At 47.4% G+C, this 25,133-nt stretch overlaps 1 protein-coding gene across 3 annotated transcripts in view; it reads left to right on the top strand.

The window, feature by feature from the left end:
* The first annotated feature begins 19,820 nt into the window (after positions 1-19,820).
* Positions 19,821-25,133, top strand: part of LOC140717406 (SLAM family member 5-like) — a 50,185-nt gene continuing 44,872 nt past the window's right edge. For all 3 annotated transcript variants that reach the window (XM_073030953.1, XM_073030952.1, XM_073030951.1), the window contains exon 1: positions 19,821-19,978. In XM_073030953.1, the coding sequence (XP_072887054.1) occupies positions 19,918-19,978 (61 nt within the window). In that variant the 5' untranslated portion in view covers positions 19,821-19,917. The remainder of the gene's footprint in view (positions 19,979-25,133) is intronic.

Below are 25,133 nucleotides of genomic sequence, written 5' to 3'. Positions count from 1 at the left end.
AGAGGGTCTAGAGGAGGTTCACAAGAATGATACCAGGAATGGAAAAGTTAACATATGAGGAGCGTTTGATGGCTCTGGGCCTGTGTTTGCTGGAGTTTAGAAGATTGAGGAGGATTTTATTGAAATCTATTGAATATTAAAAGGCCTAGATAGAGTAGATGTGGAGCGGATGTTTCCTGTATTGGGTGTATCTCAGACTCAAGGGCACAGTCTCAAAATAAAGAGTCGTCTATTTAGAACAGAGATAAGGAAGTATTTCTTTAGCCAGTGAGTGGTGAATCTGTGGAATTCTTTGCTACAGACAACTGTGGCAGCCAAATCATTGAATATACTTAAATCAGAAGTTTGATAGGTTCATGGTTAGGAAGGGCATTAAAGGTTATGAGTGAAGGCAGGAGATTGGAGTTGAGAGGGATAACAAATCAGCCATGATGAAACCTGATGGGTTGTTCCTGTCTCTTTTGGTCTTATGGTCTTAACTTGAAACTGCTCACTCTTTCCACTGCTTGGTTTTATAAGCAAAAGAGCTGGCTACTGACTTCAGTAAGGAGACAGTACACATGTTCCAGTCTAAATCAGTGGTGCTGAATCTGAAAGAGTTGAGTGAGAGCTTCAAGTTCCTTGAAGTGAAAGTAATCAAAATCCCATCCCAGTTCAACCATATGGAGGCCACTGCCAAGGAAGCTCACCTCCGCTTCCTTAGGTGATGAAAGAAATTTGGCATGCCATTTTAACCCTGACCAAATGTGATCGATGCACATATCTGAATGCATCTTGGCTTGATGTGGCAACTGCTCTGTCCATGACTGCAATGTGTGTAGACACAGCTCACACATCACAGGAACCAGGCTCCTCTCTATGAACCTATCAATCTACTTCTTACAGCCTCAGTAAGCACCACCTGGACGTTCTGCTTTTCCCTCTCTGTGTTCAGGCAGAAGATGCAGAAGTCTGAAAGCACCAGGCTCAGTGACAGCTTCTACCCTGTTAATGTTATCATCACCATCATCACTATGTGCCGTGTGCTGTGACGTGGGTGATCGCAGTCTCAAGACCATGATTGGTCTTGGCAAATTTTTCTACAGAAGTGGTTTGCCGTTGCCTTCTTCTGGGCAGTGTCTTTACAAGACGGGTGACCCCAGCCATTATCAATACCCTTCAGAGACTGTCTGCCTGGTGTCAGTGGCCGCATAACCAGGACTTGTGATCTGCACCGGCTGATCATACAACCATCCACCATTTGTTCCCATGCTTCATGTGACCCTGATTTGGGGGGAGGTGGGTGTGTTTAAGCAGGTGCTACACCTTGCCTAAGGATGATCTGTAGGCTAGCGGAGGGAAGCAGTGGACTTACACCTCCTTTGAGAGAGACATACCTCCACCCCATCACCCCTGTTCTTGTAAGACTATAAAATTTTTCCTTAAGGTGGACCTTGACTTCATGATCTACCTCCTTGTGACCTTGCACCTTACTGACTTTCTATGTAGCAGTTACTCTTTATCCTGCATTGTTATTGTTTTAGCTTGTTCTACCTCAATGCACCGTGTAATGAATTCATCTGTCTGACCTGTGTGCACAACCAGCTTTCCGCTGTATCTCAGTACATATGAAAATAATAAACCAATTACAATTCTTCATGGAATTGTGGGCACTCTCAAATCCAGGTGGTGGGCAGTTGAGGGGTCAAGGTTAAAGCTGACTGCCTGTTCCTTTTCCAGGATTGTGTCCATGTTTGGCTCTCCCTCGAGAGTAGCCACACAGTGTCCACTGCTATCTCGGAGGACTTCTGGGATCGGTGAACTCCACAGGACCCTGCATGCATCCAGGCTGAGGATGGCCACGTTTCACTTCGAAGTTTGTTTGATTGTAAACTGCATGAATTAAGGATAATTAGATTAATTAGTTAATTCGATTAGATTATGAGGACACTCAGTCCTAATTTATTGTCATTTAGAAATGCATGCATGCATTAAGAAATGATACAATGTTCCTCCAGACTCATATAAAAAAAATCAGGACAAACCAAAGACCAACACTGACAAAACCACATAATTATAACATATAGTTACAGCAGTGCAAAGCAATACCATAATTTGATAAACAGCAGACCATGGGCACAGTAAAAAAAGTCTCAAGTCCCTATCAACTTCGATAGTCCCGGATAGCAGGCAGTAAAAAGGGAGAAACTCTCCCTGCCATAAACTTCCAGGCACTGACAACTGATGCCTCGGAAGTACCAACCACAGCAGACTCTGAGTCTGTCCGAAAACTTCGAGCCTCTGACCAGCCCCTCCGATACAGTCTCCCGAGCGTCATCCTCTGCCGAGCGCCTTCGACCTCGTCCCGGCCGCCGAAACAAGCAAAGCCGAGGTCTCGGAGGCCTTCTCCTCCGGAGATTCCGGACCGCACAGTAGCAGCGGCAGCGAAGCAGGCATTTCAGAAGTTTCTCCAGATGTTCCTCCACGCTCTCACATCTGCCTCCATCAAATCAGGATTGTGCACGGTACCCTACTTAACAAGTAACAGATATCATTCACCGGAGAGGCCACGCACGCTGCGTCGTGCCGCCATCTTCTCCTCCCTCCTTATCATTGTAATGTCATGTGAAATGGGTGATATAATCATCCACCAAACTTCCTTTGGAAGGCACAGGTTTGACAGGGAGAGAAGCTCCTTCATCACACTTAGCAGGACCGGGCCAGCAAATTCTAGGTCAGTTGATGACTGTGTACTGTGGCATTTGTGTGAGTGGGAGGTTCCGTCAAACCCGCCTGCGTTAGTGACGGTGCATTTTGTACACAGCTGACACTGCAGGCACTGTGCACTGGTGTAGAGGGAGGGTGGACGGGGTGTCAGTTGAGCAGATGTTTCTGGAGGTTTGTTGGAGCCGCACTCACCCAGGAAAGTGAAGTAATCCTATGACCCGTCACCGACTAAGTAAAGAAACCCTATGATCCGTGACCCAGATCTGTTGTGAATCAATGCGATGCACTGTCGCTAACTGTTGTAATGTGAGTGCCACGGCACGATAGTGTAGTGGTCAGTGTGACACTATTACACCTCGGGCCGTTCCAGAGTTCAAAGTTCAACTCCAGTGCCGTTCGGTAAAGAGTCTCTGAAAGTCCTCCCCGTGGAATACACGGGTTTCCTGTGGGTCCTCTGGTTTCCTCCCACTGGCCAAAGTTGGTTAATTGGTCATTGTAAATTGTCCTGTGATTGGGTTAGGGTCAGTCAGGGGTTACCGGGGCAGTGTGTCTCGAAGGCCCGGGGAGGCCTATGCTGCACTGTAATTCTAAATAAATGGATCCTGCAACCATTGTTCCAGATCAGTGGCCAGTGACCTCTGTTTCACATAGATGGCCTCTGACACATTACTTTTCAATCAGAGTGGCTCTGCTCTTGTCAGAGGTACACTGACATTCCAGAAGCTCCAGCCACATTCTCAGCTGATCAAAAGACTTGAGGAAAGTACACATACACACTCACCCAGGGCAGTCCTTGCCTGCTCCGCCTCTGTGGTTAGGCGAGCTGGAAAATGGCTGAGGGTAGAGGAGCTAAGTATAGCCAGGCGGAATCTGTGGTTCTGGTGGGTTCACAGTCTTCAAGCTGCTGTTGCAAACACAAACCTCCCACAATGGTAGCAACAAATCTTAACTTCCATCAGCTGGTTTCACAATCAGCAGACAGAGTGTGGAAATGGGGAAGGATATATAGAGATGAGGGTGGGGGCTGAGGAGCTGTGGATGGATGACAGAGAGGAAAGGAGCAGAGGGAGGGGAGAATGAGAGACAAAGAGATGAGAGAGAGAGAGAGGAAGAGGGACAGAAAGGGAAGAAGGAGATAGTGGAGTGGAAGGGTGGGAAGATAGCAAGGAAAGGGTGGATTTGGGAGAGGTGAACAGAGAGGAAGCATGGAAAGAGAGAGGACAGAGGGATGAAATGGGAGGAGAGAGGAAAAGGAACATAAATTCACAGCTGTTTTACAACACAGGAGGCCACTGGCCCTGTTCTGTATATGCTATCTGGCCCATACCTCTGCAGATCGAAGTATTCAAGTCTATTCCTGAGTGCTTTTAAATGGGGACAGGGTTTACCCCTCCCTTGCACCCCCACTGTGAGGCAATGAGTTCCAGACCCCCAACCTTCTCTCCTTTCTAAGGCTTGCCTCATTTCCTCTGACTCTTTGCCCCTACTCCTCGAGGAGTTCGCTATTGGTTCCTATTGAATGTGTTCGGACCTCTCATCATTCTCAATTCCCGGTTTTAATTATCTCCCATAAAATCGTTATCTCTTTCCACACTTGTGTTTGATCTTGTCTTGAACGGGTTCCATGGTGTTTCTGTGTTTCGTGACTGCCTGCAGGGGGATGAATCTCACAGTTGTATTCTGTGTACATACTTTGATAATAAATGTACTTTGAAACTTCGACATGTGGTTCCTTTCTTATTGTCTTCCCCTATTTTCTATGTACCCCATCAATCAAGGGGACTACATTTGTGTCTCTTTTGGGATCATATTTACCCTGAGTTCCTTGAATCTCCTCCTCTGAGAGCTGTGTTTTCTCAAAGCCGTTGCTTCCCATGTATGTGTGCTACGTAACCTCAGTCTGGCAAACCTGGCCTTGCCCCAGTTCAGCCATTCTTCTTCTGGTCTGCTTTTTCTGATATTTGTACTACCTCGATTGAGTTACTGATCACTGCCCTACACAGATCCTCCTCTGACCTACCCAGATTCAGTCCCAACGCATGTCCAGAATTGCCTCCGTCCTCCAAACCAGATTATAACCTTTCTCCTGAAAGGAACTGGAAATTACATTCTCTGCACTTTTCACACAAAATGTATCATAGTTAATATTTAGAAATGGAAATCTCTCAGGATAGTTGTCCCAGCCTTTTTCCTTTTACACAGGTCAGAAATTTGTTTACAAATCTCTTTCATTCTCAAACTGTCAAGAGTCTCTCTCTCCCCCTCTCTCTCCTCCCCCTCTCTCCTCTGCTCCCCTCTTTCTCTTTCTCCTCCCCTCTCTCTCTCTTCCCCTTTTCTCCCCCTCTCTCTTCCTCTCTCTCTCTTTCTCTCTCTCCTCTTCCCCCTCTCTCTCCTCTGTTCCCCCTCTCTTTTTCCTTACCCTCTCTCTTTCTCTATCCTTGCTCTCTCCCTGTACCTCCCTCTTTCTCCTCCCCTTTCACTTCCTCTCTCTCCCCGCTTCCTCATCTCTCATTTTCCTCCCACTCTCTCTTTCTCTCTCCTCCCCACTTCTTTCTTTTTCCCCTTCTCTCTCTTCCCCCTCTCTCCCTCTACCACTCTCTTTCTCCCTTTCTCCTCCCTCTCTCTCCCCTTCTCTCTCTCTCCCCCTCTCTCCCCCTCTCTGTTCCTCTCCCTTTCAAACTAAGTAGTTGGATCACACTTGGCTCCCCTCTAATCTGCAAGAATCAAACTTACACGATGGGTAATTGATAGCTGGAGCATGCTCTAACTGTTCCAAAGTGCTGGAGTGTTGGTCATCAGGTCCTTAGGATTCATTGGCAGTTTCAGATCAATTTCTGCAGTAAAATTGTTGCTTCATCATATTTATTTCCACTAGTTCCTCATTTTTGTGTGACCCATGGTTCTCTGACATTTCTGGTAAATTTTAATACATTTTTTGATAACAATGGCTGTAAAGTAATCCTTCAATTCCTCAGTTTTAAATTTCTCCATTCCACATCCTGTACTCTCAGACCATAGAGACCCTTATTTGTCCTCTCGGTTTATTTTTTCTTTTTATATTCTCACCATTGAGCACATCTACTTGTCACAGGAAAGCAGCATCTATCATCAGGGACCCCCGCTACCCAGACCAGGATCTCTTCTCACTGCTGCCATCGAGAAGGAGGTACAAGAGCCTCAGAACCCATACCAGCAGGTTCAGGGCCAGTCATTCCCCCTCAACCATCAGGAAGGAAGTACAGGAGCTTCAGAACCCATACCAGCAGGTTCAGGAACTGTTATTCCCCCTCAACCATCAGGAATGAGGTACATGAGCCTCAGGACCCACACTACCAGGTTCAGGAACAGACATTCCCCCTTAACCATCAGACTCTTGAACCAAAGGGGATAACTTCACTCAACTTCACTCGCCCCATCATTGAAATGGTGCCACAACCAATGGACTCACTTTCAAGGACTTTTCATCTCATATTCTCCATATATACTGCTTATTTATTGTTGTTATTATTTATTTATTTTGTATTTGCACAGTTTGTTGTCATCTGTACTCTAGTTAAAAGTTCTAGTTGGGCAGTCTTTCATTTATTCTGTTATGGTTATTATTCTATAGATTTATTGATTATGCCTGCAGGACAATGAATCTCAGGGTTACTATGGTGACATATATGTATTTTGGTGATAAATTTATTTTGAACTATGAACTGTTAAGTCCTATAGTCTGTTTTAATTCCTTGCCGCTTTAGTCTCAGATTCCTTCATCTTTTTTTTTCAAAACCTTTGATTTCTTCTGCTGAGGTATGATGTGCTGGTAATCCCCAGGCCACTGCTGTTTCTGACAAATTCAAGCACCTCTTCTCTGCAATGTTTATCACTAGAGTGCTCTAACCCAGGGATATGGAGACCAGGAATGTGCATGGTGCTCCACTATCGTCCAACAAAAGTTTCATACCAAATGCCAACACACTCCTGCCAACTGGACTGCCAACACAGATGCCTTGTGCAGGAAGGCACAGAGTCGACTGTACTTCCTTAGAAGGTTGGCGTCATTCAATGTCTGCAGTGAGATGCTGAAGATGTTCTATAGGTCAGTTGTGGAGAGCGCCCTCTTCTTTGTGGTGGCGTGTTGGGGAGGAAGCATTAAGAAGAGGGACGCCTCACGTCTTAATAAGCTGGTAAGGAAGGCGGGCTCTGTCGTGGGCAAAGTACTGGAGAGTATGACATCGGTAGCTGAGCGAAGGGCGCTGAGTAGGCTACGGTCAATTATGGAAAACCCTGAACATCCTCTACATAGCACCATCCAGAGACAGAGAAGCAGTTTCAGCGACAGGTTGCTATCGATGCAATGCTCCTCAGACAGGATGAAGAGGTCAATACTCCCCAATGCCATTAGGCTTTACAATTCAACCGCCAGGAGTAAGATATGTTAAGTGCTGGGGTTGATTGTATTTAATGTATTTAAGTAAACTACTTAAGAACTTTTTAAAAGCTATTATTAATGCTTTTGGAGAGAGTGATGTAGATGCATATCATATTTTTACTGAGTTAAGTATTGTATGTAATTAGTTTTGCTACAACAAGTGTATGGGACATTGGAAAAAATGTTGAATTTCCCCATGGGGATGAATAAAGTATCTATCTATCTATCTATCTATCTATCTATCTATCTATCTATCTATCTATCTATCTATCTATCTATCTATCTATTTTTCCCTTAACCTGTCTGGAGATGACTCGAGTGAGTAGATACTGTCCACAGCCTTGATAGTGTCTGCCTCTGCTTTCAGTGAGGGTAAATATGTCAACCTACATCCCTCCTCTGTCCCTGTAACTTATTCTCCATTTTGAATCATTGTTTTCCCTCTCAGGGTGTGCCACATCATCAGACTGGAATTAACTTCCTGACGACAGCCGCGTTCAGTGAACTGGTGAATGTCTCCGTGGGGAAGTGGGGGCGTGACTCAAGATATGCCCTGCCAGGTTCCACTCTGGAATACCACACACACTCAGGTGTAGAAAGGAGACTGGAAACACTCACAGCACTGACAAATGATGTGGAACTGGAAAGAATTCCTGGGATTCAGAGCCATAGAAAGGATGCAGTAGGGAGATTGTGGATGAGCATGGTCAGTGTTGGGAAGAGGGCACAGCACACATGGAACTTCCTCCAGCAGCAACTGGCTGAAATGAAGGGTGAGGGAAGGGTTAAACTGGTGGGTGGAAATGAGCTGGGGTCAGCTGAAAGTTGGGGATGGGACAGGGGAGTTGGAGATCGTGGTGTCTACAAGGATCTCCTTTACTCATCTTTCACCTCTCCATCCCAAACTCAGAAACAGTGTCAGGAGCAGACATTACAGTTCTGAACATCACGAGGACGTGCAGACAGGGTTCTGAGTGAAACTCTGGTAAGTGTTAGACTGAGGGACTGGGTGAGATTTTTAGAGGGGTGTGCAATGGGATAATGTAGAGGAAACTCCTCTCAGTGTCTAACCCACATCCTGAGATTGTATGAGGAGATATTGTAGAGGGAAATTTACTCAGTATCTAACCCATCTAAGGATATTTTGTATCCAGTGAACCTGCTCAGCATATGTATTGTTGTTATTCTGAAAAAACAACAGTGGGGCTACAGTCAGTGACACAAGATGCTGAGGGAGAGGGGTTATCAAAAGGCAATGCGAGGAAGCTGAATTCTGTGTCACTGAAGTGTGAGGATGGAATGTGTCTTTGGCTGAAAAGGTGCATTATGCTCTGGACCAACATTGACACTTAACTGATGATGACCCTCAGGGAGAATGTCACTCCTGTGCAGCTCCTGTCTTGGCCTCGAGTACCTCCTCCAGCCACAAGCTCCACATCTCAACCAACCCCTGTGTAAACAAAAAAACAATTCCACCTTTACAGCTTCTTCCTATCACCTTAAACTTCTGCCCTCTTGATTCTGAGACATTGGATGCCAAATGCTATTGAAGGTTTGACTTGGAAGAAAAGAAAGCAGGTGACATGACCCAGTAACAGAATGGACTGACACTATTGAGGAACATGGAGGGTCTGGTGGAACAAAGGGGTTGGTTGAAATTGGAAGATATTCCTTGATCGGTGCCGGTAAGACTGAGAAAGCCGAGTAATTCTCTGAGTATCTTTGGAGCAAGCAGGTAGCTGGGAAAAGGTGTGTCTCCTTTGTGATGGATATTCACAGTTCCTGGGAAGCAAGGCCTTGTTTTTGCCAAGAAAGCTTCCTGAATACAGCAGATGACACTTTTAAGGGTCAAGCAGTTGTTTTTGAAGAAGTTAAACTTCCTGCCAATATTCTTGTTTATTCTTTGTTTAGCTTATTATCAAAAACAGGAGCCAATCTTCAGTACTTAATGTAAATGGCAAGTAGTAGTCAGTTTGAAGATAATAACACAGCTTTGCAAGCATACTTTTGATAGACCCACAGACACTGCCCAGGAGAAGGCAATGGTAAACCACTTCCGTGGAAAAAATTGCCAAGACTAATCATGATCATGAGACTATGATCACCCATGTCATATGACACGGCACATGATGACGATAATGATTTAAAACAGACTGTACTGGCTAAGTTGTTTACTTCAACACAGCTTGCAGACAATCACTTAGCAAATCAATAGTTATTTATTAATAGATTGGAAGGTTTGTGTGCTCAGGGAATCAGCTTCACAGCATTACTAGTGAGTACCTGGGAACTCTGTCTCCAGAAGCTTTTAGACCACTTGTGTTAAAGGGTATCTGTAAAATTATAACACTAAGGGCAGAAAACGCTGGTGGGACTTGTGTACAGGCCATCTAACAGTAGTAGTGAGGTTGGGGATGGCATTAAACAGGAAATTAGAAATGCGTGCAATAAAGGAACAGTAGTTATAATGGGTGACTTCAATCTACATATAGATTGGGTGAACCAAATTGGTAAGGGTGCTGAGGAAGAGGATTTCTTGGAATGTATGCGGGATGGTTTTCTGAACCAACATATTGAGGAACCAACTAGAGAGCAGGCCATTCTAGACTGGGTATTGAGCAATGAGGAAGGGTTAATTAGCAATCTTGTCATGCGAGGCCCCTTGGGTAAGAGAGACCATAATATGGTGGAATTCTTCATTAAGATGGAGAGTGACATAGTTAATTCAGAAACAAAGGTTCTGAACTTAAAGAAGGGTAACTTTGAAGGTATGAGATGTGAATTAGCTAAGATAGACTGGCAAATGATACTTAAAGGGTTGACGGTGGATATGCAATGGCAAGCATTTAAAGATCGCATGGATGAACTACAACAATTGTTCATCCCAGTTTGGAAAAAGAATAAACCAGGGAAGGTAGTGCACCCGTGGCTGACAAGGGAAATTAGGGATAGTATCAAGTCCAAAGAAGAAAGATAAATTAGACAGAAAAAGCAGCACACCTGAGGACTGGGAGAAATTCAGAGTCCAGCAGAGGAGGACAAAGGGCTTAATTAGGAAAGGGAAAAAAGATTACGAGAGAAAGCTGGCAGGGAACATAAAAACTGACTGTAAAAGCTTTTATAGGTACGTGAAAAGAAAAAGATTGGTCAAGACAAATGTAGGTCCCTTACAGTCAGAAACAGGTGAATTGATCATAGGGAACAAGGACATGGCAGACCAATTGAATAACTACTTTGGTTCTGTCTTCACTAAGGAGGACATAAATAATCTTCCGGAAATAGTAGGGGACCAAGGGTCTAGTGAAATGGAGGAACTGAGGGAAATACATGTTATTAGGGAAGTGGTGTTAGGTAAATTAAAGGGATTAAAGGCAGATAAATCCCCAGAGCCAGGTGGTCTGCATCCCAGAGTGCTTAAGGAAATATCCCAAGAAATAGTGGATGCATTAGTGATAATTTTTCAAAACTCCTTAGATTCTGGATTAGTTCCTGAGGATTGGAGGGTGGCCAATGTAACCCCACTTTTTAAAAAAGGAGGGAGAGAAAAACCGGGGAATTATAGACCGGTTAGTCTGACATCGGTGGTGGGGAAAATGCTAGAGTCGGTTATCAAAGGTTATCAGAGATAACAGCACATTTGGAAAGAGGTGAAATCATCGGACAAAGTCAGCATGGATTTGTGAAAGGAAAATCATGTCTGACGAATCTTATAGAATTTTTTGAAGATGTAACTAGTAGAGTGGATAGGGGAGAGCCAGTGGATGTGGTATATTTAGATTTTCAAAAGACTTTTGACAAGGTCCCACACAGGAGATGAGTGTGCAAACTTAAAGCACACAGTATTGGGGGTATGGTATTGCTGTGGATAGATAATTGGTTGGCAGACAGGAAGCAAAGAGTGGGAGTAAAAGGGACCTTTTCAGAATGGCAGGCAGTGACCAGTGGGGTACCACAAGGCTCAGTGCTGGGACCCCAGTTGTTTACAATATATATTAATGATTTAGATGAGGGAATTAAATGCAGCATCTTCAAGTTTGCAGATGACACGAAGCTGGGCGGCGGTGTTAGCTGTGAGGAGGATGCTAGAGGATGCAGGGTGACTTGGATAGGTTAGTTGAGTGGGCAAATTCATGGCAGATGCAATTTAATGTGGATAAATGTGAGGTTATCCACTTTGGTTGCAAGAACAGGAAAACAAATTATTATCTGAACGGTGGTCGATTAGGAAAAGGGGAGGTGCAACGAGACCTGGGTGTCATTGTACACCAGTCATTGAATGTGGGCATGCAGGTACAGCAGGTGGTGAAAAAGACAAATGGTATGTTGGCATTCATAGCAAAGGGATTTGAGTACAAGAGCAGGGAGGTTCTACTGCAGTTGTACAAGGCCTTGGTGAGACCGCACCTAGAGTATTGTGTGCAGTTTTGGTCCCCTAATCTGAGGAAAGACATTCTTGCCATAGAGGGAATACAGAGAAGGTTCACCAGATTGATTCCTGGGATGGCAGGACTTTCATATGAAGAAAGACTGGATCGACTAGGTTTATACTCACTAGAATTTAGAAGATTGAGGGGGGATCTTATTGAAACGTATAAAATTCAAAAGGGATTGGACAGGCTAGATGCAGGAAGATTGTTTCCGATGTTGGGGAAGTCCAGAACGAGGGGTCACAGTTTTAGGATAAAGGGGAAGCCTTTTAGGACCAAGATGAGGAAAAACTTCTTCACACACAGAGTGGTGAATCTGTGGAATTCTCTGCCACAGGAAACAGTTGAGGCCGGTTCATTGGCTATATTTAAGAGGAAGTTAGATATGGCCCTTGTGGCTAAAGGGATCAGGGGACATGGAGAGAAAGCAGGTACAGGGTTCTGAGTAGGATGATCAGCCATGATCATACTGAATGGTGGTGAAGGCTCAAAGGGCCGAATGGCCTACTCCCACACCTATTTTCTATGTTTCTATGTATGTGTGAAGTCAACCAAGTGGCAAAAACAAAGCATATTAAATTAGGAAGTGTTTCAAGCTTTTCGGGGATGGTCCAGAAACACCAGGTAAACTAGACTCCAGACACAGAGTGAAGTTCCCTCTACATTGTCCCATCACACACTCCCAGGGCACAGGTCAGACACAGAGTGAAAGTCCCTCTACACTGTCCCATCACACTCCCAGGACACGGGTCAGACACAGAGTGAAGCTCCCTCTACACTGTCCCATCACACACTCCCAGGACACGGGTCAGACACAGAGTGAAGCTCCCTCTACACTGTCCCATCACACACTCCCAGGGTTTGGGTCAGACACAGAGTGAAACTCTCTCTAAACTGTCCCATCACACACTCCCAGGACACGGGTCAGACACAGAGTGAAGCTCCCTCTACACTGTCCCATCACACACTCCCAGGGTTTGGGTCAGACACAGAGTGAAACTCTCTCTACACTGTCCCATCACACACTCCCAGGACACGGGTCAGACACAGAGTGAAACTCCCTCGACACTGTCCCATCACACACTCCCAGGGTATGGGTCAGACACAGAGAGAAGCTCCCTCTACACTGTCCCATCACGCACTCCCAGGGCATGGGTTAGACAGAGAGTGAAGCTCTCTCTATCATGTTCCATCACATATTCTTAGTGCTAGTTACAGAGAGGAGCTCTGTTTGTCATGCTAGGGGTTAAATAATGAAAGTTACGATGAACAACAGAGTTGGATTTCATCTTTGGCAGAGGGTTCTTCTTGAAAGAATTCTGATTTTCAAGATTTTGACTGTTTCAGAGCACTGATTGCTTAGCCTGGTTAATCGGGAGAATGTTTTTCAGTTCGCAGTCTTGAATTCTGTGAATTCTGTGCAGCCTGGGGAACATTGGACTGGCCTGGAGAAAGATGTTTTTCTCCAAAGCACGAGGGACGGCACTGAAGAACCATCACATCACACAGGACATTCCTGCACATCTGGTGAATTCTCCTACCTTCCCTCTCCTGCTGGTTGCAAGCTATTTTATAATTCTTCATGTGTTTTTATTTTCTGACTCTATAGTGCTTATCATGTTAGTGAGATCTTGGTTCTATACAGGTGCTCCAGTTCCTGAAGATGTGTCAGCTTTTTTGCAACAGGTGTGAAAAAAAGTTGTGAAAGGTTATGTGCAACCTGTATGTTGCGATGGGAGACAGTTTATAGGCAGTTTCTGAGGCTGTGGGTTGTAAAGTAGGCAGTATCACAGTTTCTATGATGTACAGAAATACTGTTTTTCCTACAGTCTGAATGAGACGTGTCCCTGACCACACCTGGGCGTGGCAACAAACAGGAGACCTTGTCAATGCCATATGCTCAAGGTGTACATCCCAAGTTGTGGATGGTCCTACAGTACACAGGATGCTGAATGGAGTGATTTGCAGTCTATCAGTGCAGTGTCACAGATCTGTTGAGAATTGTTATGACAGTCTGCTCCATTAACAAGACTGTTCTCACCAGACCCATCCAGTGAGGATGGGCGCAGAGTTTTGTGGAGGACATACCAATGACTAGATGCTCCTCTGATGTTGGAATAGCTGACCGGTGCCCTCAATCAGCTCCAGAGAGGCAAATCCCTGTGGCTTTTTGGACTGACTCTCAAAAAGCCTCAGGTTCTTTCAGGATCTCCTGGGATGTGACTACACCAGGTTGTTAGGAGAAAGCCTGGTGAGAAGGGAGATGCCCCTCTCATGGTGAAGGGCTCCACTGTTTGAGAAATTGGCACCCAGACTGTATTCAGTATGGAATATAGGTTCTCTGCCCAGGTGATGGCCAGTGGTCTGAGCTCCATTCTGACCCAAATGATCCACTCTGACCATTTCTCCATCTTCCCAGGCCAGTCCATTCAGGACAACATCCACCAGTTCTAGGACTTTACTTTTTTCTCTCTTAACCAAGTGAAGACGGCCCATTTTGGAATCAGAATCAGGTTTATCGTCACTGCCATAAGTTAGGAAATGCGTTGCACTGTGACAGCAGCGGAGTGCAGGCATGAAAATTACTCTTGGTTACAATCACAATGAGCGCAAAAGAGGAATGATGAAGTAGTTTTGATAAGTTATGGACAGGTCAGAACTCAGACAGCAGAGGAACTTCTAGGCTGTTCCTAGAATGTTGAGTGTGGGTCTTCAGGTTCCTGTACGGTAATAATGAGAAAGGACATGTTCCAGATGATGACGGTCCTTAATGATGGATGCTGCCTCCTTGAAGCACTGCCTTTGGAAAACATCTGTGGTGATGGAAAGCGGTTGTGCCCTGCTGGGTCTACAACCCTCCGAAGCCTTTTACACTCCTGTGTACTGTAGCCTCCATACCAGACGGTGATACAACCAGTCAGAATGCTCTCCATGGGACACCTGTAGAAATTTGCTGGAGTGTTTGGTCTGGTGACAGAAGCTCCTGATAAAGCAGAGCCTCTGGCACACTTCCATCATGATTGCATCAATATGGTGGGCCTGGGTGAGACAAATCCTCTGAGATGTTGATAGCCAGGAATGTGAAGCTGCTCACTCTTTCCACTGTGGATCCCTCAATGAGGACTGGTGTGTGTTCTCCCGCTTCTCCTTCCCAAAGGCCACAATCAGTTCCTTGGTCTTTCTGAAGTTGAGTAGAAGGTTGTGATTGCAAGGCCAAACAAACAGCTGATCTAATTCATTACTGTACACCTCTTAATGCTTTCTGAGATTCTGCCAACAGTAGCTGTGCCATTGGCAATTTGTGGATGTGGTTGGAGCTGTGCACAGTCACACAGTCATGAGAGTAGAGAGAACAGAGCGATGTGGGAGCCTCCGTCTGCACCAGTGAGGGGTTGAAGTTAGCAGCGCCCCCATTCAAGGACTGCTCTTCCATTCCCACCCAAATGCATCTCCATTTCCTGTGCACTTGTTATTTTTGTGCATAGTTTTGTTACACTTTACACTAGTTGTGTAATAGTCTGTGCAGGAGTGATCTGTGGCTCTGATAGCTCCTGTGGTGGGGCCCTCAGTTGCATAGCTGTAGTGGCTCCAGCCACTCCTGCAGCCCCGTCGATATTCAAAACGCTGACAATTCGTAGGGTGAAGAGCTACAGCATACTCATCTCAACATGAATATTGAGGCCTGTAGGAGATGGTGGTCAAGGTCGTCGGCCCTTCTGCTACAATCTTGTTACACCTCACAAATGTACGGGGAGCCTATATGTCTACCCCGCCTGCTCCACCTACATCTTCTGGGGTAGGTGTTGGGCATCAGCCCAATCCCTGGTCTTTGAGATGACAGCTTCCACTGTGTCATCTTCTGCAGCCAGATGTACATGCAGAGAAGCGGAAGCTGAAAGTAGAGCTAGAATAGAGTTGTGGGCCTGAAGGAATCAAACACTAGGATTATTCTTTCACTCACATCGGTGAACTCCCTCCCCAGCACAGTTGCTCAGCGCAGGTCAGCTGGGGCTGTCTGAGTGAACAAAATTTATTCAACATCTACAATGGCTGACCTGGGTGAAGAGACAAAGAGCCCGAAATATCAACTGTTTTCTCTTTTCCATGGACGCTGCCTGACCTGTTGAGTTCCTCCAGCACTTTCTGTGTGTTGCTCTGGATTTCCAAATTTACAGATTTTCTCATGCTTAGTCCACTGCAAAGTCTCTTTGAGGAATGCCTACCCTGAAGAGGTTTAAATCTTCCCTTCAACAATTTTTGAGTGAAACCCTCTTTCACTGGTTCTTCTCTGTGGTCTCTGTTACCCTCCAACTCTTTGACAATGTGCTCACCCAGACCCGCTACCACAGCCACGTATCCTTCCTGGGAGCTTGCCTTCATCACCATCTTGTGCCACATGACTTCCAGATCTGCTTTCGGTCTTCTTGGTTCGGATCCGCCGAGGACCCCAGGTACTCACATTCCATTGACTGCTTCTCTCTCTGCATTCTATGTACCACTCTTTCTGCTATTTGGAGATATCTGGTGACCCTATCTTAGTCTCTGCCACAACCCTGGGTCTCTCTTTCCTCTGCCTGCCATTGACCTCTCCAATATTTTATCCTCTGCCAGATCCATGCCTTCAGCAGCCAGTTCTTTTCACCCCTCACACCCAGCAAGGATCGAATGTTTGTCTCCATTTCCGACGGCCCTGGACCCCCCCAGATCACGGTCACTGTTGACTCCTGGTCAGTCCTCAATTCCATCGGACGTCCCCATGAATCTCTCTGACTCCATTCCTTGCTCGGACGACTCTGGGCTCCTCTGGAGCACGACACGACACTACTATCACCAACACCAGTTCCAATGAACCTGAACAGATTCAGAACCAGCATTCCACCACCATCAATGCTGTTCCTACAACCCCGGGCACCTTCAAACTGCGAATCGTGTGACACCTAGCTCCAGTTCCATCTTGGACTTTGACCACCAGAACCTCCAGTCGAGACTTTACATGCTGCCACTGGCCTCCCAGCACCCCTTCCCCCACCACCATTCTGCAACCCTGTATCCCTCAAACCTCACCATCAGCTCTTGGGTCCTCAGGGCATCTATCTCCCTCCCACCCTACCTTCCCTGAACACTCCAACCCTCCTCTTCCCTCTAACATCACCGGCTCTTGGGAAACACTCCTGAAGTTGATCTGGGGGTATTGTCCCTCACCCCACACCCAGTCACTGGGGTACACTGTACCAACGCACAATCACTGGGGTACACCATCCCTATGCCCCCAGTCACTGGGGTACACGATCCCTCCCCCAACAACCAGTCACTGGGGTACACCGTCCCAACACCCAGTCACTGGGGTACACTATCCCAACACGCCCATTCACTGGATCACACTGTCCCCCACACACCCAGTCACTGGGGTACACTGCCCCTCCCCCCACACCCAGTCACTGGGGTACACTATCCCAACACCCCCATTCACTGGACTACACTGTCCCCCCCACACCCGGTCACTGGGGTACACGATCCCAACTCCCCCATTCACTGGATCACACTGTCCCCCACACACCCAGTCACTGGGGTACACTGCCCCTCCCCCCCCACACCCAGTCACTGGGGTACACAATCCCAACACCCCCACTCACTGGATTACACTGTCCCCACACACCCAGTCACTGGATTACACTGTACCCACACACCCAGTCACTGGGGTACCCTCTCCACCACAAACCCAGTCACCGGGGTACCCTCTCCCACACACACCCAGTCACTGGGGTACACTGTCCCCTACACACTCAGTCATCGGAGTACCCTCTCCCCCACACACCCAGTCACTGAGGGTACACTGTCCCCCACACACCCAGTCATCGGGGTACACTCTCCCCACACACCCAGTCACTGGGGTACATTGTCACCCACACACCCAATCACTAGGGTACACTGACCCCCATACACCCAGTCACTGGGGTACACTGTCCCCACACACCCAGTCACTGGGGTACACTCTCCCCTATACACCCAGTCACTGGGGTACATTGTCACCCACACACCCAGTCACTGGGGTACACTGTCCCCTACACACTCAGTCATCGGAGTACCCTCTCCCCCACACACCCAGTCACTGAGGGTACACTGTCCCCCACACACCCAGTCATCGGGGTACACTGACCCCCATACACCCAGTCACTGGGGTACACTCTCCCCCACACACCCAGTCACTGGGGTACACTGTCCCCACACACCCAGTCACCGGGGTACACTCTCCCCTATACACCCTGTCTCTGGGCTACACTCTCCCCCACACACCCACTCACTGGGGTACACTGCCCCACACACCCACTCACCGGGGTACTGCCCCACACACCCAGTCACCGGGGTACACTGTCCCCACACACCCAGTCACTGGGGTACATTGTCCCCACACACCCAGTCACTGGGGTACACTCTCCCCTATACACCCTGTCTCTTGGGTACACTCTCCCCCACACACCCAGTCACTGGGCTACACTCTCCCCCACACACCCACTCACTGGGGTACACTGCCCCACACACCCAGTCACCGGGGTACACTCTCCCCTATACACCCAGTCACTGGGGTACACTCTCACCCACACACCCAGTCACTGGGTACACTGTCTCTCCCACACCCAGTCACTGGGGTACACTCTCACCCACACACCCAGTCACTGGGGTACACTGTCCCCACACACCCAGTCACTGGGGTACACTCTCCCCACACACCCAGTCACTGGGTACACTCTCACCCACACACCCAGTCACTGGGGTACACTCTCACCCACACACCCAGTCACTGGGTACACTGTCTCTCCCACACCCAGTTACTGGGGTACACTCTCACCCACACACCCAGTCACTGGGTACACTGTCCCCCACACACCCAGTCACTGGGGTACACTCTCACCCACACACACAGTCACTGGGTACACTGTCTCTCCCACACCCAGTCACTGGGTACACTCTCCCCTACACCCAGTCACTGGGTACACTGTCTCTCCCACACCCAGTCACTGGGGTACACTGTCTCTCCCACACCCAGTCACTGGGGTACACTGTCCCCACACACCCAGTCACTGGGGTACACTGTCCCCACACACCCAGTCACTGGGGTACACTCTCACCCACACACACAGTCACTGGGTACACTGTCTCTCCCACACCCAGTCACTGGGGTACACTCTCACCCACACCCAGTCACTGGGGTACACTGTCTCTCCCACACCCAGTCACTGGGGTACACTGTCCCCACACACCCAGTCACTGGGGTACACTGTCCCCACACACCCAGTTACTGGGGTACACTCTCACCCACACACACAGTCACTGGGTACACTGTCTCTCCCACACCCAGTCACTGGGGTACACTCTCCCCACACACCCAGTCACTGGGGTACACTCTCACCCACACACCCAGTCACTGGGTACACTGTCTCTCCCACACCCAGTTACTGGGGTACACTCTCACCCACACACCCAGTCACTGGGTACACTGTCCCCCACACACCCAGTCACTGGGGTACACTCTCACCCACACACACAGTCACTGGGTACACTGTCTCTCCCACACCCAGTCACTGGGGTACACTCTCACCCACACCCAGTCACTGGATACACTGTCACACACCAGTCCTTGTGAGGCCATGTTACTCCAGTGCATCCTGCCTGTTGACTCCATCTCACTGTGGGCCCTGCAGACTTCTTGTCCTGGCAGTAATGGCTCTCAGTCCAAATAGGGATATGATTGCAACCCCTGCCTCGGTTGGTCAAAAATCTTTTAACGTTCAGAGAAACACAGCAGGCAATGTGCACAGTGAGATCCCACAAACAGCACTGTGCTAATGGACTTTGTCCCATGAAGAGAGATGAAGCTGATGGCGACAGTCCTCTCTGTAATTTTCAAAATCGAGAGGTAATCTCACTGAAGTATCCGATGTCCAGGCCTTGGGACGGTGTGTGTCGAGGGGATGTTTTCCCTGGCAGTATCGTCTAGACCAGTGGTCATACATTTAGAATGAGGAGTCAGCCATTCCGGACAGAGATAGGGAGTATTTCTTTTTACAGCCGGGATGGTGGAGGGTGGCTTGGAATTATCTCCCTAAGATACTGTGGAGTTTTATTTCTGAGTGGTGTGGGGAAGAATAATTAGTTCCTCTCGCAGAAACACTGTCATCAGATAGTTTGCTCTTGACATCCAATACTGTGGCTTTCTACTTAAGAACACACCTCCTCCAGCTGACCTCTCTGCCTCACACTGAGCTTCTACATTCTTGCTACACAAGCGAAATGCACATCGCCAAGGATCCACAGTGAGAAGAATATTCGTGCTGTTGCCCAGCACCCGCTGACCATTCCCTGAGAAAGATGATCACTGGGCCACTGCTGATCTGTTCCTGCCTGACTCTCTCCATCTCCGTCTTTGCATGTGAGTTTTATTCATAACATGTCTTTGTATTTCACTTCCTTCTCTCCAGGGTCTGTGTTACTTTCTGGCTGGGCATTTCTGCATCACGAATTCCCGGGGAGAGACAGAGCCGGGTAAACGGAGAGTGAAACTCCTGTACAATGTCTCTTCACACACTCCCAAGGCACAAGTTAAATACATTGTGAAACAGCCTCTAGACTGTCCCATTGTTGTCGCGATTAACTGGACACTGAGGATTCACAGTCATTCCTCAATCACACTGTCCCTCTTGAAGAACAATACGGCCCTGTCACTAAACTTTATGAATTCAGAACTGTGAAATGACATTTTTATAACTAATCAACAAGCATTTACGGATGTTGACCATTTGGTAAACTGTGTCTGGTCAAATTCCTTATCTGCAGAATCAATCGCCATTCACAATGCAGATGCTAAAAGTTAATAAAAACTACAACCGAGAAACTGACGAGACCTCGATGTTAGTTAAGTAGTTGTCCCTTAGTTGGTGCGTGTGCCTTGGATCCTTATGCCTACATGGCTCTCGCTCCCTGAGTGCAAAGGGAAGCTACGACCTTCAATGACCTTTCTTGCCTGGGCCGTTTGCACGCATCTGCTTAACCCTCACCTTGCCACAACTTTCACACTATCAGATTCTCAGAGGAAGGGTTAGATCCAGAGTACAGCTCCGTCTGTGCTGTCGGGGTAAGAGTCAGGCACAGAAAAAGAGAAGCTTACTTCTCAGTGCCTACGAGGAAAGAGGAAGTTGCTCAGGCTGTAACCGCAGAGACAACCTGTTGCTAATTTGGAAATGGAGCAGTCCAGCTGTTCAACTGTTTGGAAGGGATGCAGAGTAAGGGTGTGTGGCCCAGGACCCTTCTGAACCCAGGAACTGGGATCAGGTCCAGAGCCGTTTTGTGGGGAAGGAAGGAAGGAAGTTGATGAGGGTGCTGAGTTGGAGGAAGGATGGGAGGGAAGAAAGGGGATAGAGATGAATTACCAGGCAATATTAGACGGGCACCTTGGCACTGGCTCTCTCTGTTTCTGTGAACCTTATCAAATGCTTATCGTGGTCCATGTAAACAATATCCACTGCCCCACCATCATCAACTATCTTCATTAATCCCCTCTGAACTCTCAATGCTCGCCTTCTCTGTTCGGGTCATAGAGTCATAGAGAAGTACAGCATAGAAACAGGCAGTTTGGCCCTTCTAGTCTATCCTGAACCATTTAAACTGCCTACTCCCATTGACCATAGCCCTCCATAACTCTACTGTCCAAACTTCTCTTAAATGTTGAAATCAATGTACTAGGTGTGAAAACTGGGAAGTCATGATGCAGCTATATAAAACTTTGTTTGAGCCACATTGGGAAGATCTGTGCAGTTCTGATCACTGCTTTACGGGAAGGATGTAGACCCTTTGGAGAGGGTGCAGAACAGGTTCACCAGACTGTTGACTGGATTAGAAAACAGAAGGTGTAAACAGAGGTTGAACAAACTGGTTATCCAGGGAGTAGCCAGTTCTCAAACAAGTCCCCTTAACAGTTCTAATGCTTTGATGTTGAAATTGCCCTAAGCAATATTGCAAAACACTTACAATTTTATCAAACACTTCTCATTTCACACAGATAACAGTATAGATTTCCTTTAACAAAAGTTCCCACACATTTGCAATAACATTTATGAAAACGGCGTCCCTGCTTTTAGAGCGAATGCAGAAAACTCTTGTAAACCTTACACACGTGTTCTGCATCTTTATTCTCCATGTTCATTAATTTCATTGTCTTTTGTACAACACTGTGTATCTTATACTAATAACAGAGTGAGCGAGACATTTTCTTAGACCTTCTGCTAGTTCAATTCATGGTACATTTACATCAATCTTCTGCTGATCCCCTCTGCATCCCCCCACCATCCCTCTCCCATGGAGCTGTTGGGAGCCTCCGCCTGTGGCAAGGTACTGGCTGATTCTGGCCTCAGCGAGTACTCAGGAGATGCCACTTGGCATGGGCATTGTTGAAACCGTGCCTGAGGAAGGGAGGGGTAGAGCAGGTAATAATCGTCTAGTTCATCCTGAGACTCCCTAAGACCATGAGACATATGAATAGAATTAGGCTATTTCGCCATCGAGTCTGGTCTGCCATTTCAACATAGTTGATCCATTTCTCCTCCCTGTATTCCTTCATGCCCTGACTAATCAGGAAGCTATCAAACTTCACCTTAAATACACTCAATGACTTGGCCTCCACAGCCAACTGTGGCAACGAATTCCACAGATTCACCACTCTCTGGCTAAAGAAACTCCTCCTCATCTCTGTTCACAAGGAACACCCCTCAATTTGAGGCTGTGCACTTTGCTCCTAGACCCCCCAACACAGGAAACATCCTCTCCACATCCACTCTCTCTCTAAGCCTTTCAATATTTGATAGGGTTCAATGAGATTCCCCACTCATTCTTTTAAATTCCAGTGAGTACAGGCCGAAAGCCAACAATTGCTCCTGGTATGAGAATCCTTCATTCCCAGAATCATTCTTGTGAACCTCCTCTGAACCTTCTCCAACGAGAGCACATCCTTCCCTAGCTGTTGAATTGAATTGACTTTATTACTTCCATCCTTTATATACATGAGGAGTAAAAATCTTTACATTAAATGTGCAATGTACAATCTATAGCAATTTACAATAAATAGTATGTACAACAGTCAATATAACTTAGAAATACAATTGTATCAGCGTGAGTTAATCAGTCTGATGGCCTGGTGGAAGAAGCCATCCCAGAGCCTGTTGGTCCTGGCTTTTATGCTGTGGTACCATTTCCCAGGTGGTAGCAGCTGGAACAGTTTGTGGTTGGGATGATTCGGGTCCCCAATGATCTTTCTGGCCCTTTTTACACACCTGTCTTTGTAAATGTCCTGAATCATGGGAAGTTCACATCCACAGATGCACTGGGCTGTCTGCACCACTCTCTGCAGAGTCCTGTGATAAAGGGAGGTGCAGGTCCCATACCAGGCAGTGATGCAGCCAGTCACGATGCTCTCGATCGTGCCCCTGTAGGAAATTTTTAGGATTTAGAGGCCCATACCAAACTTCTTCAACTGTCTGAGGTGAAAGAGACGCTGTTGTGACTTTTTCACTACACAGCTGGTGTGTACAGACCATGTGAGATGCTTGGTGATGTGGATGCCGAGAAACTTAAAGCTGTTCACCCTCTCAATCCCAGATCCATTGATGTCAATAGGGGTTAGCCTGTCTCCATTCCTCCTGTAATCCACAAACAGCACCTTTGTTTTTGTAATATTGAGGGAGAGTTTGTTTTCTTGACACCACTGTATCAGGATGATGACTTCTTCTCTGCAGGCTGCCTCATTGTTATTTGAGATTAGGCCAAGCAGTGTAGTGTCATCAGCAAAATTAATTAGCAGATTGGAGCTGTGGGTGGCAAGATGGTCATGGGTATACAGAGAGTAAAGGAGGGGGCTGAGGACACAGCCCTGAGGAGAACCTGTGTGGAGGGGCAGAGGGGCAGAGGTGAGGGAGCCCACTCTTACCACCTGCTGGCGATCTGACAGTAAGTCCAGGATCCAGATGCACAAGGCAGGGTGAAGGCTGAGGTCTCTGAGCTTCTTGTCGAGCCTGGGGGGAATTATGGAGTTGAATGTTGAGCTGTAGTCCGAGAACAGCATTCTCACATAAGCATCCTTCTCCAGGTGTGTAAGGACAACGTTTAGAGCTGAGGCTATTGCGTCATCCGTCCATCAGTTGTGTTGGTAGGCCAATTGTAGGAGTCCAGTTTGCTGCAGATGTAATCCTTGACCAGCCTCTCAAAGCATTTGCTTACTATTGAGGTGAGTGGGACAGGACACCCGTCATTAAGACCTGTGACCTTGGTCTTTTTAGGTACAGGAACAATGGTGGATGTTTTGAAGCAGGAGGGCATACTTTACGGGGAGAGGGAGAGATGAAAAATGTCCATAAACACACCTACCAGTTGTGCTGCGCACATTCTGAGTATCTACTCTGGGATGCCGTCCCGTTCCGCAGCCGTGCGACTGTCCGCCCGTTGGAAACACCTGTGTACTTTGGTCTCAGAGATGACCAAGCTGCTGGTTGTGTCATCAGCATGTCTCCCCAGGGGCTCAGTATCGGCAACATCGAATCGCGCGTAAAAATGATTTAGCTCATCTGGGAGAGAGGCAGTGATGCTGGAAACTCCACCGCATTTAGCTTTGAACTCTGCGATGGTGTGCAGATCTTGTCATAAGCCGCGGGTGTTGCTGGTGGAAAATTGTGTCTGGATCTTGTCCTTGTATTGTTGTTTCGCTGCCTTGATGACTTTGCACAGATTGTTCCTTGAGAGCCAGGTCAGTATCAGCCTGCGGCAGAATGTACACCGCCGTGATGATAACAGTCGTGAACTCTCCCGGCAGACAGAAAGGTCTGCACAACAGCACCAGGTATTCCAGGTCTGCGGAACAAAAACATTATTGACCATGAAGCATTCCCCATCTCCTTTACTCTTCCCAGAGAGGTTCTTCGACCTGTAAGCCTGGAACAGGGAGGACCCAGAGGGCTTGATGGCATGATCCGGGATCTCCTCTGTCAGCCGGGTCTCCACGAAGCACAAAACATTATTCCTTTGTTTCCCACTGATAGGAGATTCTGGCTCTCAGCTTGCACTGCTTGTTATCTAGGAACTTTACGTTAACCAGGAGTATGCTAGGGAGTGATGGCCGATTTGCACGCCATCTCAGCCTCACCAGGACACCGGGCCTTCTCCCTCGCCTCTGACTCCGCTTCTGAGGCAACGGCGGTGCAGTAGGTGAGTCTACCATGGATCGCGCAAGCAGGGGTTCCCAGTGTAGGAAAGGCGGCACATGGTGGATCACACTCCTGACGAAGGGTCTCGGCCCAAAACGCCGACTGTACTTCTTCCTATAGATGCCTCCTGGCCTGCTGCGTTCCACCAGCATTTTGTGTGTGTTACTGTGGTAAACTATGGATACCTGACTGGACACACCCCTCTGCTGACTGCTCCTGTGGCTCCTCCCACAGACCCCTGTATAAAGGCAAATGGAGGCACTGCTCCTTCCCTTAGTCTCCGAGATGCCGTGCTCCATTTTGCTGCTAATAAAAGCCTATCGTTCACCTCCCGTCTCC

The sequence above is a fragment of the Hemitrygon akajei genome, chromosome 27 (genome assembly GCF_048418815.1).
Source record: "Hemitrygon akajei chromosome 27, sHemAka1.3, whole genome shotgun sequence".
In the NCBI taxonomy this organism is placed as follows: Eukaryota; Metazoa; Chordata; class Chondrichthyes; order Myliobatiformes; family Dasyatidae; genus Hemitrygon; species Hemitrygon akajei.
The sequence above is the reverse complement of the archived record's forward strand: the minus strand, read 5'-3'. Positions and strand labels throughout refer to the sequence as shown.